The sequence below is a fragment of the Mya arenaria genome, chromosome 4 (assembly GCF_026914265.1).
Source record: "Mya arenaria isolate MELC-2E11 chromosome 4, ASM2691426v1".
NCBI lineage: Eukaryota > Metazoa > Mollusca > Bivalvia > Myida > Myidae > Mya > Mya arenaria.
The window spans coordinates 70,956,987-70,972,798 of NC_069125.1; the positions used below are offsets into that span (position 1 = coordinate 70,956,987).

Genomic DNA, 15,812 nt, shown 5'->3' on the forward strand with positions numbered 1-15,812 from the left:
AGTGCCATTTCCATTGATCCACTGATAAATTATTATTAAATAAAACATAGAAACCGAAAGAATGTAATTAGAATTGTTTTAAAAAAAGTAATAAAATATATTGTGCTTGGATTCTAGAATAAACTTCATTGTATCAATCAGGCTTTCCAAGTTGAGCAGCTGAAGAACATATGTTTAAACTGTAAGCATAAGTTTCATAGGTAGAAAAAACTCCTTGGCGTTTATCCCGGTAATTTGATTTTGTAAGAAAATAATTTATTACCAGTTTATAATGTCTTACTGTTAAACTGTTTATTGCAATAATGAAATTCTTTAGTCATAAAAAGTACTAGTGTTTAATTACCTTTTATTACCATGTTTATGTTGCTTTTTGTAGAATGAATCATAGAAGAAGACATAGTGGAGGAGCAAGGCTGATGGTTAAGGCAATCAGTGTGAACAGTCAAATAACACACATTTTTTCAACTTTTTCTTCTTTTAGTCTATATGTAAGATTTGTTTATCTCAGTACATGTGTACATTAAATTGCCATTGTCGATAGATTGGTTCGCAGTAGCACACTATTTGTTAGGAAAGACATGGACCACATGATTATAATTTGGTTCACATATGTCAGTGACATGCATTGCTCCATTCCTTGTTGTTTGTAACTGCAGGAATGTCAGTGAGTATGACAGTACAGAGGAACAATTACGTCACTCACCTGGCAGTCACTTAACTGGTGCAGATTATCTTGGTTCTAGAACAAGACTTACCTGTCAGCAAGAGAAAAATTTACTCAATGAAACTTGGATAACCAAATACAGGGCCAAATCCGGAGTTTGATGTTAGAGGAGGCACACAACAAGACGGCGGTTATTTAAATATGTGTTTGATAGACGAATTTACTCAATGAAATTTGGATATTCAGATTCATTGACAGATAAAGAATTTGACATTAGAGGAGAAGCACTTAAGTTTATTGGTGTGTAAAGTACATTTTAGTGGTGCCTCTCTTCCACAGAAATCAAAAATGAGATACCAAAGTGGTAAAGGGGTTTAAGGGATCTCCCCAAGAAAAATTAGGAGATTTTTAGTCTGAAAATGTGCATTCCAGTGTACTTAATGCTTATTACATTTATATGTACATGCATGCTTGGGTTTGTGTGCTTGTGTGTGGTATGTGTGTGTGCGTGTGTGTGTGTGTGTGTGTGCGTGTGTGTGATAATACAATCATTTTTTCAACAGTATGTTAAGCTTGGTGACTTCAGGTTGCACTACTCTCTGTGTCAACCACTTGTTCCACTGTTAACACATTCCCTGCTGCCACTCTTCCAATTTCCAGTACTTTATTACAACAGCTATTTTTTGTGTGCAGGTTGTAATAACAATAAGTTTGCATTGAGCATTTGACATGGAAACATAAATCAAGAAGAAAATAACACTTCCTTTGAGTGTTTTTTACCAGTAAATGTTTGAGGTTACCTTACGTAAGGACTTTTTAAGAGGTTTTTATGTGCATATTTGACTGTTGGTAATCATTATGTAAGTGTTCGACAATAATGAGGTTGTTATTTGTTACAAAAGAATATGTTGCAATTAGCCTTCATCCTTCTTTCATTAAGGTTCAAGCTCAGTTCAGGTACTGTTCTACTCAGGGGATAGCATATGGCAGATTTCACAAAAAAGGCAATTATTTGGCCCATTTGCTTTCATTTATTGTTATTGCATGTCAACGTCATATATACAGCAATTGCCTTTCCCAACCCAATAAGAACACCTAATAGAAGTGATTTGTATTAAAATAATGAAAATATTGTGTTAAATAAGGTAAAAAAATGTAAAAATATGCCGATATTTAGGACAAAAAAGACAGAAAATCTTCCCGGTACCAATATACCACTTTTTTGAGGATGCTTTTCAGTAACATCTGGTAAGTATTTTATTCTTGTCTGTTGAATAATGTTTGCAAGAAATGTTAATTAAAACAATAATATATCTAAAATGATTGCATTTCGTTCGTAATATACTTAAATTTTCGGTAATTGCGCATGGTGATAACGTTACGGTAATCTGTCCTCGAATTGTTGTGTAACATTAGCAGACATGATCCACTGCTAACTGTTTTAAGCCTAAACACACCTTTATTAAATCACTGAAAACAAAGACTACGTGTCGGATAAAAACAGTATTGCATGTAACAAGAAATTGGTCATTCCCGATCATAAAGTTTTTTAGGTCTAAAAATGTGTTAATGTTACTCAAAATCGATTCTGTCCCATTTTAGCATGACGATAGCACCTTTTCTATTCGTGAATAATTTTCACCGACTGAGGGTTAACATCCGGGTAGCGATTACTTTTATATTGGACTGGTTCACAGTTGACATTGAAATGATAAAAATAGTGGTGAATACCGTTGATAAAAACTTAATCCAAGTTTGGCTCATTCTGTCCTTCGATGTAACGTTAACATTATGTCACGCTAGCATTAAGACAAGTGCTTAATAAAGCAAGAAAATCGTTGAAATTTGATGACTTTCCCAGAGTCAATTATTCAAACATAACAATGTCGTCTGTAAACTATCGTTTGTAAGTATTCATTCATTAGGTACGTAGTTTATATTGAATTCATACGGCTTTCGTGTTTGATATCGTTATTTATTGGACAGAATTAAGAATTTTTGTGATTATCAATTGACCGTGTTTATCAATCATTTATATAGTTTGTTTTATACTGCATCAAGCTCAAACAGTCTGTGGTAGGTCTGTATTTTAATTTGTTGTGAAACATTTTGTCCAACTGCTAATGTGACATACTGCTAATGTTACTCATTCTGTTTTGTGGTAACACTAGCACATACTCACAATTAGCAATTTATAATATATATGTTTAATATCAAAGGTAATGATAATTGCACCATACTAGAGACATTTATATTAACACAACAAAACATTTATGTTTATAGCTTATCTGATCTGATATAAAAAGAAAACCTATGTTTGCAGAAAACATTTTCTGTCTTGTTGTCCAATTAGGGTTTGTTTCAATAAATTTATTTGAGAAAAACGAAACAATCTTTATTTTTTGTCTGTACAATCTGTTTTATAGATAAATGAACCATTTAGTGCAAGACAAAGTACTTCTTTGGATCAAAATATTAAAAAAAAACAAGTTTTTACCGGCAATATTGTAACACTAGCACAAATGGTATGGTGATACAAAATTCTTTTTTTTTATAAAAATGCATGAATAAATCATTGCAAATGTTCTAAAATATGATAGATAAGAAATTGCTGTAAAAGATTATGTTGAAATTACAAATCTGCAATAAATTTTAAAAATCAATATTCGCCGGGAACTTTTTGGTCACCAAAACGTGAAATCTGCCATATGTATTAATGACCAACAATACATGCATGTCAATGTTTTGTCAACAATTTTATATTTTCCCCACCACATTCATATACCTTAGTCAACATAAATAGACACTCGTCAGTCTTTTTTAAGATTTAAGATTTAAAAGACTCTTACATAAATACTCACTGCCGATAATTCAGTGTTGAATGCAGCACTGTAAATTTAAGTACCGCCATAGTTACAATATCAGAAGCTGTTCAAAGTTAGAATTAATATCACTTGTCTTACCCTTTGGCTAAATGGTTCTTCAGGAAAAAAACATTAAAAATTAAAATCAAAATCTAGTATTAAATAGGTGCTAGTCTGACAGTGCCTTCCTGTTATGAAGTTCACTCTACATGGTGTAAACGATGAACACATGTTTGAAAAAGGTCTTTTTTATAACAAACTGTATTTATAATTATGTTTATCTGTATCTGAAAATAATTTATTACTGTTTGTGAAATTGATATTAAACTTATTTATGACTGAATATTGTAGGCATAGCTTTTACAGTCGAGAATTGTCACAATACAGGGAAACATAAAAATGGCCAAATTATCAGTTTCTCTGCCCGCCCATTATTGTGGCTATCATGTACTTTATTATCCAGTTTGGTCATAAACTTGTTTAATCATGATACCTATTGTAATGCTACAACTAATAAATCTTTCTTTCTATTTTGGAAACATGAACATTATAAATTTCAGAAACGGAATTGCCTTACAATTTTTGTCTGGTATAGGACAATTATCTGCAAAATTATGGATGATAAAATGAAGTAATGTTTGAGTTAATTGTTCCGCCAGGGATTTTCCTAGCTTCTTGGACATGATAATTAAATAACAGATCTGATTTAGGTATGATTCTGTCAGTTATAGACCCCTTATTGGCTTGTATTGAGGCCTGGAGATTTATTTTATTATCAGACATTGAGAGAGTTTCAGAAAGTTCTTGTTACTGCTCACTACGTCCAGACGTCACGAATGTTTAAAAAAAGTTCCAGTCATTCAATCTGAAAGCCTCGAAATTTTGTCAGTATGAATTTAACGTTGTTATTCTTTAACTGACTCGTAATAAAAACTGTAATTGGTCCATTTTGAGACAATGTGTATTTCTCAGACCATACCTGTAACTGTTGAGCATGTTCCAAAATATAAGATCGGAGTTTGGAACATTTGAAAATACCATAAAAACCTGCCAATTCTTATCGCCAAAGTTCGGAATTAAATTTTTTAGCGTTTCAAAATGTCGTTCAATATCCAGTGGTAACTTTGTAAACGTACTGCAAAGGGAGGTATACATTGCTTGATGTTTGTCTAGTGCGGTACACATTCTGACATCTTGGCTTTACCAAATATGACATCAGGATACGTAGTAAACAAAAAGTTATCTGATAAAACTAGTGAGGAAAATGCAGTTTTTAAAAAAAAAAGTCAATTATTCTCACTTATAAGCATTGTTTAATAATTGATGAATATTGCATCTTCATTATTGTTTTTACCTACAGTTTCCGCAATGTCTACTCGCCATTTAACATGTGTTATGCACCAGTCAATTGTAACCACGGCCCCCCCAGGTCAGGGGAATAATGGGGACTTTGCCAGCCAAGCCCGGGTAAAATCTTCACCCTGCGGGGACGATCTGCTGGTAAAATCCCTGCCAAATGCCCCTGCACCCCAGGGATCCTAGATGAGGCCCATTCCCTGCTATTTTTGACGTGAAAACAAAACCACCGCATGCACCCCGCACTGCGGGGCCTGGAAGGTAAAAACACGGCCCATTTCCCCGGCTATCCTCGGTATACCCCCAGACCTGAGGTGGTTGCAATTGACTGGTGCATTAATTGGTACTAAAATTATCAATTTTACTTGGATCCTGCAGACCAGCCAATAACACATAATGTCTTTATGAGTGTACAGACTATATTGAATATTAGTTCTCATTTCTTTGATCTGACATTCACTGAAATCATTTCCAACATTAGTGAAACAAGTAATTTCCCCCTTGTCAGGAAAAGTGACAAAAATCGGGAAGGCTTTATCAACATTCTTTGATGGTATTTATGTCAAGTTCCTGTATACTATATTGGAATATCTTATTCATTTGATAATGCAATCAAGAAACATGTCGAAGGCGTAGAGCTTCCTAGGCTTGTGAGGCTCCAATTATTAATCTGATATTAAATTTCTTCCTGCTAATGGAACCTAATATTCTTCTTCACCATCTTATATCTCAATAAAATTTTGATCTAATTACATTGACAGTTTTGTCATGAAGTAAATTAGTTTGTTCCTGCTTAACCTGCATCTTAAATACTGAAATACATTTCTATGACTTTCAAGTTGTTTCCGCATGCATTATACATTTCATGTTATTTTTAAATTCAAATTACTGGTAAACTTTGAGTTGTAGCAAATTGAAAGTCATCCCAATTTACCAGTGTTATTTTTGTGTATTACAGTGGCGGAATTTGCGGAAGAGATGGCCAGTGCCTACGACAATTTTGCAAGGGAAGTACAGAGAGTTGTGGGACAGTTTCGCGAGAGAAGCCATCACCTGAAGACCGAATGGTAACTTGATTCTATCGTTTGCTTCTTTCAGCTTTAGTTCTAAAATAAGAATATCAGATACAAAATTGGAGACTTGCATTTTAATGCAATTATCAACTAAGCCATCTTTCCGCAAATGTGACTTTCATCAGCTTAAAGGACAGTGATGATCGATTGTCTCTCCATAAATACAATGTCTGTTTTTTCTGAATAAATACATTGTGGAAGAGACATCCTTTGCGAGCAGAAAATACTCTCCAAGTCTCTGTTTGAGACTGTTTATAGACAATAACGATGATTGGAAGTCTGTCAAAAACCATTTCACTCGCTTAATAAGGCTGTATTCTATATCCATTAAGCTCAAAAATATGTATTTGAATGATCCTGGACCAGAAAAATACAATATAATCTGGTAATTGAAAATATAATATAGACAATGTAATATTTAACTGAAATTTCTAGGTTCAATGTACTTTGAAATTGCAATGGTTTCCATTTTAGTGTTTGGTGTTAATTTACCGGCATGTAATATGTCAGACTGATTGTAACCCAGCATTTTTTCTCCCATCTATCCTGACAGAGAGTATTGGGGATGCAGAATTATTTCCTGATTTTCATCAAAACCAATTGTTATTTAGAGGTTGCTAGGACACACAAAATGTTTTCACAGGAAATGGAAGCAAACTCATTGAATAATTGATGTGGCCAAGAAAGCCATGGTATTTTCATATTTCTTGGCTTAATGTTTGTTATTTTCTTTGTGAAATTGTTTTGTTAAGTCTTCACCTTTACTCCAGGAACAGTTATAATACTCCACAGAAATTTCTACCTATTAGAGTACCATATATAAAGTTATAATACTCCACATTAATTTTTTCTTATAAGTGTATAATATCTTGACCTTTTCTTGATTGATATAATTATAATGGCAAACGAGAATGAATTTTAAATTTATTGAGATATGAATGGAAAAGAATGAAAAAGTGAGGTAAAAAGTTTATCAGATGGATGTTTAAAATCTATCTTATATTTCAAATAACAATTTTTTAACATGACATGCCTTATTAACAATATTCCATATCGTTTTTAAATTATTAATATGTTCCTTCAAATATTGAACAGAATATATAATGAATTGAGCTAACGAAGTGTCTGTGAATATGCCTGTTTCTCTTTCTCAACCAAGCACCCATGAAATAAAAGCACAATTTACTTTGAACATAGAATTTTGTAGAATAATCAAGGGCATTTTGCAATTTCTTTCATTATGACAAACTTAACTATGGGCATTCATGATTATACCCCCACAAACGAAGTTTGAGGGGGTATATAGGAGTGAGCTTGTCTGTCAGTCTGTCTGTTGGTCGGTCTGTCTGTCCGTCGGTCTGTCGGTTTTCATGGTTTCCGGACTTATACCCCCACAAACCAAGTTTGAGGGGGTATACAGGAGTGAGCTTGTCGGTCGGTCGGTCAGTCGGTCGGTCGGTCTGTATGTCGGTCGTTCTGTCGGTTTTCATGGTTTCCGGACGATAACTCATGAAAGGCTAGACAGATTTGAAAAATTTTTGGTACACAGGTGTAACATCAGAAGATACAGGTCAAGTTCGATATTGTGGCTGGTGGGGCCAAGGTCAAGGTCACTGTTACTAAAAATAGAAAAACGGTTTCCGGACGATAACTCATGAAAGGCTTGACAGATTTGAAAATTTTTTGGTACACAGGTGTAACATCAGAAGATACAGGTCAAGTTCGATATTGGGGCTGGTGGGGCCAAGGTCAAGGTCACTGTTACTTAAAAAAGAAAAACGGTTTCAGGGCGATAACTCATGAAAGGCTTGACAGATTTGGAAATATTTTTGGTACACATGTGTAACATCAGAAGATACAGGTCAAGTTCGATATTGGGACTGGTGGGGCCAAGGTCAAGGTCACTGTTATTAAAAATAGAAAAACAGTTTCCGGACGATAACTCATGAAAGGCTTGACAGATTTGAAAATATTTTGGTACACAGGTGTAACATCAGAAGATACAGGTCAAGTTCGATATTGGGGCTGGTGGGGCCAAGGTCAAGGTCACTGTTACTAAAAATAGAAAAACGGTTTCTGGACGATAACTCATGAAAGGCTTAACGGATTTGAACAATTTTTGGTACACAGGTGTAACATCAGAAGATACAGATCAAGTTCGATATTGGGGCTGGTGGGGTCAAGGTCACTGTTACTTAAAATAGAAAAATGGTTTCCGGACAATAACTCATGAAAAGCTTGACAGATTTGAACATTTTTTGGTACACAGGTGTAACATCAGAAGATACAGGTCAAGTTCGATATTGGGGCTGGTGGGGCCTAGGTCAAGGTCACTGTTACTAAAAATAGAAAAATGGTTTCTGCTTCATAACTTTAATTGGGCATGAGATATTGTGATGAAACTTGCTGTATAGGCAGCCTCTGTGAAGACAATGCTTGTGATTGAAAATGGGGCCAGTGGAGTAAAGGTTTTTGTGCACTGTTACGAAAATAGAAAAACGGTTTCCGGACAAACAATACATGCATGATAAAAGAAGATGCAGTGTGCAGTTACCTTGGAGTTATGGCCTCTTTTCAAAGGAATGGTTTACCATTCCTGTGTCCAGGCGGCATTTTGGGGTATTCATCACTCCTGTGACAGCTCTAGTTTAAATAAAATCCAATAACTGATTTCATTTTTTGTTACTTTTTTACACAGGTTTCTGAAGCTGAAAATGTGTCAATTAAATGAATTTTGAATAAAAATACTATTATAACTGTCTTGTTCACTTTTTCCAATGATTTTATTTATATGTCAGACTAAAAACTGAAATTGGGAGACCCAGGTACTGAAAAGAGAAGTCTGAAGAGGGCGCCTTTTAAGGACTCTGTTTCTAGTATGTTAATTGAAACTGAAAAGGTAAAACTTCTAGCCCTATGTTTCAGGTATGTGGACACTCCATCCACCATCTACAATGCCTGGGAGAACCTTGTCAAGGAGACAGAGACAGATGCACAGGTAAACACAGCAATATGCAGCGGCCACTAAATTGCAGTAGTTAAAATTGAAACGTCACATTTAATGTAGCTTGCATCAGTACTAAATACCATATTATACTATGTATAGAAAACACTTTTTTACCCCAGAATGTTGGTGAAAATTTGCTTGCGTCATATCTTATGTATTAGGTTGTTTTTTGCTACTCATAAAAACTTGATGTGAGACAAGCGCTTTAAACGGATCGAGTTATAACGGCAATGAAAAATCGGCGTATACGGTAAATATCAATTAAACCTTGTTCATGATTTTAAAGTTTCGATCTGTTACAAAATATTTTGTCGTATGTTACCGTTTTAAAATAATAATAAAGGAATGTGCATACCGCAAAGTAGCATTATTGTCACTATCAAAGCTTTTGAAATGTGATAAGGTGTGAAAACCGCCCGCTGTCTGTCATTTGAAAAACATCAATAGAACCAACTATAGCGATGGTATGGTTGTTTGTTTGCACTTTTCCACATGTTTTAATACTTAGCTGAGGGTGTTGACATTTTGAGAACATTCACACATGCTATAAGACTGATATCATTTTTCTTTACGAAATACCATCAGATTGACGATGAAGGTGAATTGGAGAAAAGCATCATCAAGATGACAGAATATTTGTTTTTTTACCTGTGCTTTTATTTGTGCTACTGTTACTTTTCGTGCGCATTGTGTCTTATAGCATGTATAAATTAACATAAAATAAACAAAGAAACACAAATTTGTTTGCTATAAACTTTAATATCGCATGGTTTATATTGACCTTTGCCATTTTCATGATCCCAAAAAATAAATTGTCTAAACAAATATGAAGCATACTGGGCTTACCGAAATACATTAAATCACCGAAATACGAACATACATACGGAATTACACAAGAAAGATATTGAAATAGGCCTAATATTCAAACAAATTTATTGTTTTTGATTTAATTAATATATGTTAAACATGCCTCACCAACCTAAATTTTTCAGTTCCGATTTTGACATTTTTCGGCTGCATCCTATCTTATGTATTTAGGGTTTTTACCCTTTTTCTCACCATTTTTTTGCCTGCCTCCTATCTATGCTATTGTCCTATACATAGTATAATACGGTATTGATGTTATCAGTGCAGGCTTGCTCAGTTAATAAGAGTTCCTGACATGCAAGCAGACGGTCCCTGGTTTGATGAACTGACCAGTGACAAAACACTTCTAAACAGCATCTTAATTTCAAATTGCATCTATTCCTCAATCAACAATTTTCGCACTGTTTAATATCACAGGAAGAAAGTGGTATGCTTTTGTCTTGCTATTAAACTAATATATAGAAACTGTATTTTATAACAAAACAATGCAACATTTTAAAGCACATTTTTTAAAATGTGATACCATTACAAACTATTGCACTAGGTTAAAAATAGGTGTTTGTGTAATATTATTATTATTATTATTATTAATATTATTATTATTATTATTATTATACCAGATTTGTTGAGCACCCTTTTCATAAAAAATACGTTCAAGGGCGCTTTACAATTAAACATGTGACATATTGCAGATATGTGGAAATCACAAAAAATGACATATTTTAACATATTAAACCAATTCAAGTGAAACTCATATGTTGTAAAAACACACACACATAAAGTGTCTTAAAATGCTATATTCAATAAAATAAGCATAAAAAAGTAAAATAAGAATAAGAAATCTACAACATGAAACCAAATATATATATATATATATATATATATATATATATACATATATAGTTACTGTAGTTCTGTATCGTAAAAATAAGTAGGGATAAAAACAGTCACAGTTGTTATCTATACGTTGTAGGAAGTTTTGAAAAGTTGTGTATTGAGAGCTCTTTTGAATGAATTAAGTGATGATTCTTTTCTGAGAGTGTCCGGGAGAGACTTTCATAGTTTTGCGGCAACAACTTTGAAACTCCTATCACCGTAAGAGACCGGTCATTATTTTTGTGGCACAAGGGTGGTTGCTGCACTTGCTGATCTCAGGTTTCTAGTTGGCACGTAAACCTCTACTAAGTCGCTCATGTAAACCGGCGACTGACCATGCAAGGTCTTGAAAGTTTGAATGATAATTTCATATTTAATTCTATCTTGTATTTGAAGCCAGTGAAGATCTTTAAGGATTGGTGTTATGTGTTCAAAACGGCTTGTTTTCGTTATGATACGTGCAGCTGTGTTTTGAACAGTTTGCAGTTTGTTTGTTGTTGATTTCGGCACGCCATACAAAAAAATCTAACCGTGATGTCACAAGCTAGTTTATGAGAGTCTTGGTGGCATCAGCGGTCAAATATGGCCGAATGTGACCAATCTGGGGTATCTGACCATAGCATGTTCGAGTCACCGAATTAACATGCTGGTCCATGTGCATGTTTGAATCAAGCGTAACACCAAGGTTTCGAACAGTTTTTGATGGTTTTATGCTCAAATCGCCAATTTCCAGTTCTAGATTTTCAACAAGTTTTGAGTGTTTTTGACTTGAAAAAAGAATTAATTCAGTTTTGTCTGCATTCAATTTTAACATGTTTGAATTCATCCATGATATGATTTCTTTTAGGCATTGTTCAACTCGCTCGATTGTGACTACCTATGATGCTAGGTCAGTTGGTTTAAAAGATAGATAGAGTTGGGAGTCATCTGCATAAAAATGGTGGTTTTGACGATGGTTTTTACAGATAGACCCGACCGGCTTGGTGTACATCGTGTAGAATTTTGGGCCCAGTACTGATCCTTGAGGAACACTGAATTTCATAAGGACCGGTTCAGAGAGTGTGTCGTCGATGCATACCGTTTGGAAGCGGTCTGTTTGGTATGATGCGACCCATTGACGAGGTTTATCTGCATACATGCCATAACCCCCGGTGGGGGGAAAAATCCCCCGGAATTTCGATCCATCCCCCGGTCTCCCGGCGGGAGAAAAAAATCCCCCGGAATTTAAAAAAAAAAAAAGTAATAATTTTTTTTTTGTAGAAATTTTACATCAGGCAGTAATGACAAAGTAAGTGAAACCACAGTATGTGAGTGAAACTGAATGTAAAGAAACAACTCCACAAGGGTGAAATGCCAAAAGGAAACTTTTACAACATATGATCAATTAATTTGTAGTAATTATCAAAGGCAAAGAAATATTAATATTTTGGAAGGAAGAAATTAATAATATTTATTCTATTCTCTTATTGTCTGAAAGTCATCAAGCTGATAGAATTAAGTACAATTTTTTAAAAGACTTTGGAGGAAGGTAAATTTAATTTAATTGTCTCGAAAACATATTTTTCCAATGACATATTTTGTTCTGCAAGTGCATTACAGTATAACATGACAGTGTATCATAAGAATATGATAAATCATGACATAAAATAATTCTGTATAATGAAAAAGTTAAGAGGTTTTCAAAGCAAACTATATGTGAATACATTTTTTCGTACTTGCATCTAAAAATACCTTAAAATTTCGTCAACTTAGACCTGTTAAAAAAATCCCCCTGAATACAATCAAAATCCCCCTGAATTTTCAGCCTTTTGAACAAATCCCCCTGAATGGTCTCCAGAAAATATGGCATGTATGTATCTGCAAATCCAAAGTCAGATTCGAGTCTTTGAAGAAGGGTGTTATGGTCAATGGTGTCAAATGCAGCCGACAGGTCCAGCATCACGAGTACTGTAACATCACCTGTGTCTAATGATTCGAGAATGTCGTTTTGAACTTTTACCAATGCCGTTTCAGTTGAATGAAATTTCCTGTATGCTGACTGGTTTATTTCATGTAATTGATTGTTTGTCAAATGTTCCTCAATTCTTCTGTTTACCACTTTTTCGAGGATTTTTGAGAGATATGGCAAATTTGATACTAGTCTGTAGTTCTTGAGTATGTTTTTGTCAAGACTAGGCTTTTTTAACAATGGCCTTATTCGTGATGCTTTAAATGATTTAGGCACGATTGAACTTTGTAGTGAGCTGTTAACATTTTTCAGCAAAATTGGTAGAAGTTTGTTTATACACAATTTCAAGAGCCATGTAGGAAGAGGGTCTAGTTCACAAGACTTGTTAGCCGACTGTTGAACAAGCTTTTTCACCTCCTCCTCTGTTGCTGGAATGAAATTATCCATTCGCGCAATATCAGGAACTTCTGTGCGTCTATCTTCTGGTACTGATTCACTCTGATGCTGAGATGAAATCCTGTGCTAGAACTTCTTGTTTCTTACCCGGTGGAAGTGCAACTTCGCTTGGGCCATTCAATAAATGTTTCGTTAATTTGAACAAACTTTTTTGGTCCCGTTCACTTGATTCTACTTTCTCTGAGTAATAATCAATTCTTGCCTTTTTTAACATTTTGTTAACGATTGCGCATTGGTTCCTATACATTAAATGGTCAACATTAAGTCTTGAAATCTGCCATTTACGTTCTCGCTTACGCTTCACATGTTTGGCACCGTGAAGCTCCTCCGTGAACCAGGGACAAGATGGTCTCAAAGTGATGGTTTTTAAACACAATGGCACGTGATTGTCTATTATAGCTGAAAGTTCACTATTGTATGATGAGACAAGAGTGTCTGCATCTGACATGCTCTGAGACAATTTCAAAAGATCGGATGATAGAATATCAGCTTTGAATGAATCAACGTCAATCGACCGAAGTTTCCTGTATGTTACAGTTTTCTTTACCGGAGGGGGCTTCGCAGCAAGCGCATTGAACATTACTGCGAAATGATCCTTAGCTATTTTGCCAGAGCTATCTGATAATCCAGGATCAGTCACTACGAATGCAGATACTATGTTTTCAATGTCTCTGGTGATGACCACGTCTAAGCTATGACCGTGGACGTGGGTTGGCCCTTTCACATGTTGATACATGCCACAGGATTGAAGCATACTGTTAAATTTGATAGTGTCGCAATCAGAAAGATTGTCCAAATGAAAATTCAGATCGCCGGTGATAATGACACTGTTGTCAATTGTGGCAAATTTTGATAAGAAATCTGGCCATTCGGTAATTTGATATGACCTGAGATTTTGGTTGTTAACTGCTCTTTGTCTATGTCCATGTGCTGTCCTTTAAGAACTGATCACTTCCCTAAAATCAGAAGGTCACAATATGGGTTTTATATTCAACCTCTCCGTAAACATGTTGTTAGTTGATGGTATTTTTATTCAGCTTCCTTTTGGCCAAAGCTGAAAGCTTAAAGGATCACACTTGATCTTCTGTTTCTTGTGTAAAAACCAGCACTTGTGTTCATTTTGAGAAGCCAAGTGAACCTGCCTTTTGTTTGAGTTGATCAAACCCACATACCTTGGGTGAGAGGTGGACACATATACCACCAGCACAACTAACAGAAGTGGACAAATATACCACCAGCACAACTGATAGATGAGGACACACCAGCACTACAAACAGAAGTGGACACTTATACCAACAGCACAATTAGCAGAGATGGACACATCACCACCAGCACAACTAACAGAAGTGGACACATATACCACCAGCACAACTAACAGATGAGGACACATATACCCCCAGCACAACTAACAGAGGTTGACACATATACCATCAGAACAGCAAACAGAGGTGGACTCATATACCACCAGAATAACTTACAGAGGTGGACACATATACCACCAGAACAACTAACAGAGGTGGACACATATACCACCAGAATAACTTACAGAGGTGGACACATATACCACCAGAACAACAAACAGAGGTGGACACATATACCACCAGAATAACTTACAGAGGTGGACACATATACCACCCGCACAACTAACAGAGGTGGACACATATACCACCCGCACAACTAACAGAGGTGGACACATATACCACCAGAATAACTTACAGAGGTGGACACATATACCACCAGAACAACAAACAGAGGTGGACACATATACCACCAGAATAACTAACAGAGGTGGACACATATACCACCAGAAAAACTTACAGAGGTGGACACATATACCACCAGAACAACTAACAGGAGGCGGACACATATACCACCAGAATAACTTACCTCGGTGGACACATATACCACCAGAACAACTTACAGAGGTGGACACATATACCACCAGAATAACTTACAGAGGTGGACACATATACCACCAGAACAACTAACAGAGGTGGACACATATACCACCAGAACAACTAACAGGAGGCGGACGCATATACCACCAGAACAACAAACAGAGGTGGACACATATACCACCAGAATAACTAACAGAGGTGGACACATATACCACCAGAACAACTAACAGAGGTGGACACATATACCACCAGAACAACTAACAGGAGGCGGACACATATACCACCAGAACAACTTACCTCTGTGGACACATATACCACCAGAACAACTAACAGGAGGCGGACACATATACCACCAGAACAACTTACCTCTGTGGACACATATACCACCAGAACAACTAACAGAGGTGGATACATATACCACCAGAACAACTTACAGGAGGCGGACACATATACCACCAGAACAACTTACAGGAGGCGGACACATATACCACCAGAACAACTTACCTCTGTGGACACATATACCACCAGAACAACTAACAGGAGGCGGACACATATACCACCAGAACAACTTACAGAGGTGGACACATATACCACCAGAACAACTAACAGGAGGCGGACACATATACCACCAGAACAACTAACCTCTGTGGACACATATACCACCAGAATAACTAACAGAGGTGGACACATATACCACCAGAACAACTTACAGAGGTGGACACATATACCACCAGAACAACTAACAGGAGGCGGACACATATACCACCAGAACAACTTACCTCTGTGGACACATATACCACCAG

The 15,812-nt window shown here is 35.7% G+C and overlaps 1 protein-coding gene across 3 annotated transcripts in view; it reads left to right on the plus strand.

Annotated features, from left to right (window-relative positions):
• Positions 1 to 15,812, plus strand: part of LOC128231321 (uncharacterized) — a 144,387-nt gene that overhangs the window by 22,096 nt on the left and 106,479 nt on the right. For all 3 annotated transcript variants that reach the window (XM_052943981.1, XM_052943980.1, XM_052943979.1), the window contains exons 3-4: positions 5,843 to 5,951; positions 8,883 to 8,955. In XM_052943981.1, coding sequence (XP_052799941.1) covers positions 5,843 to 5,951; positions 8,883 to 8,955 — 182 coding nt within the window. The remainder of the gene's footprint in view (positions 1 to 5,842; positions 5,952 to 8,882; positions 8,956 to 15,812) is intronic.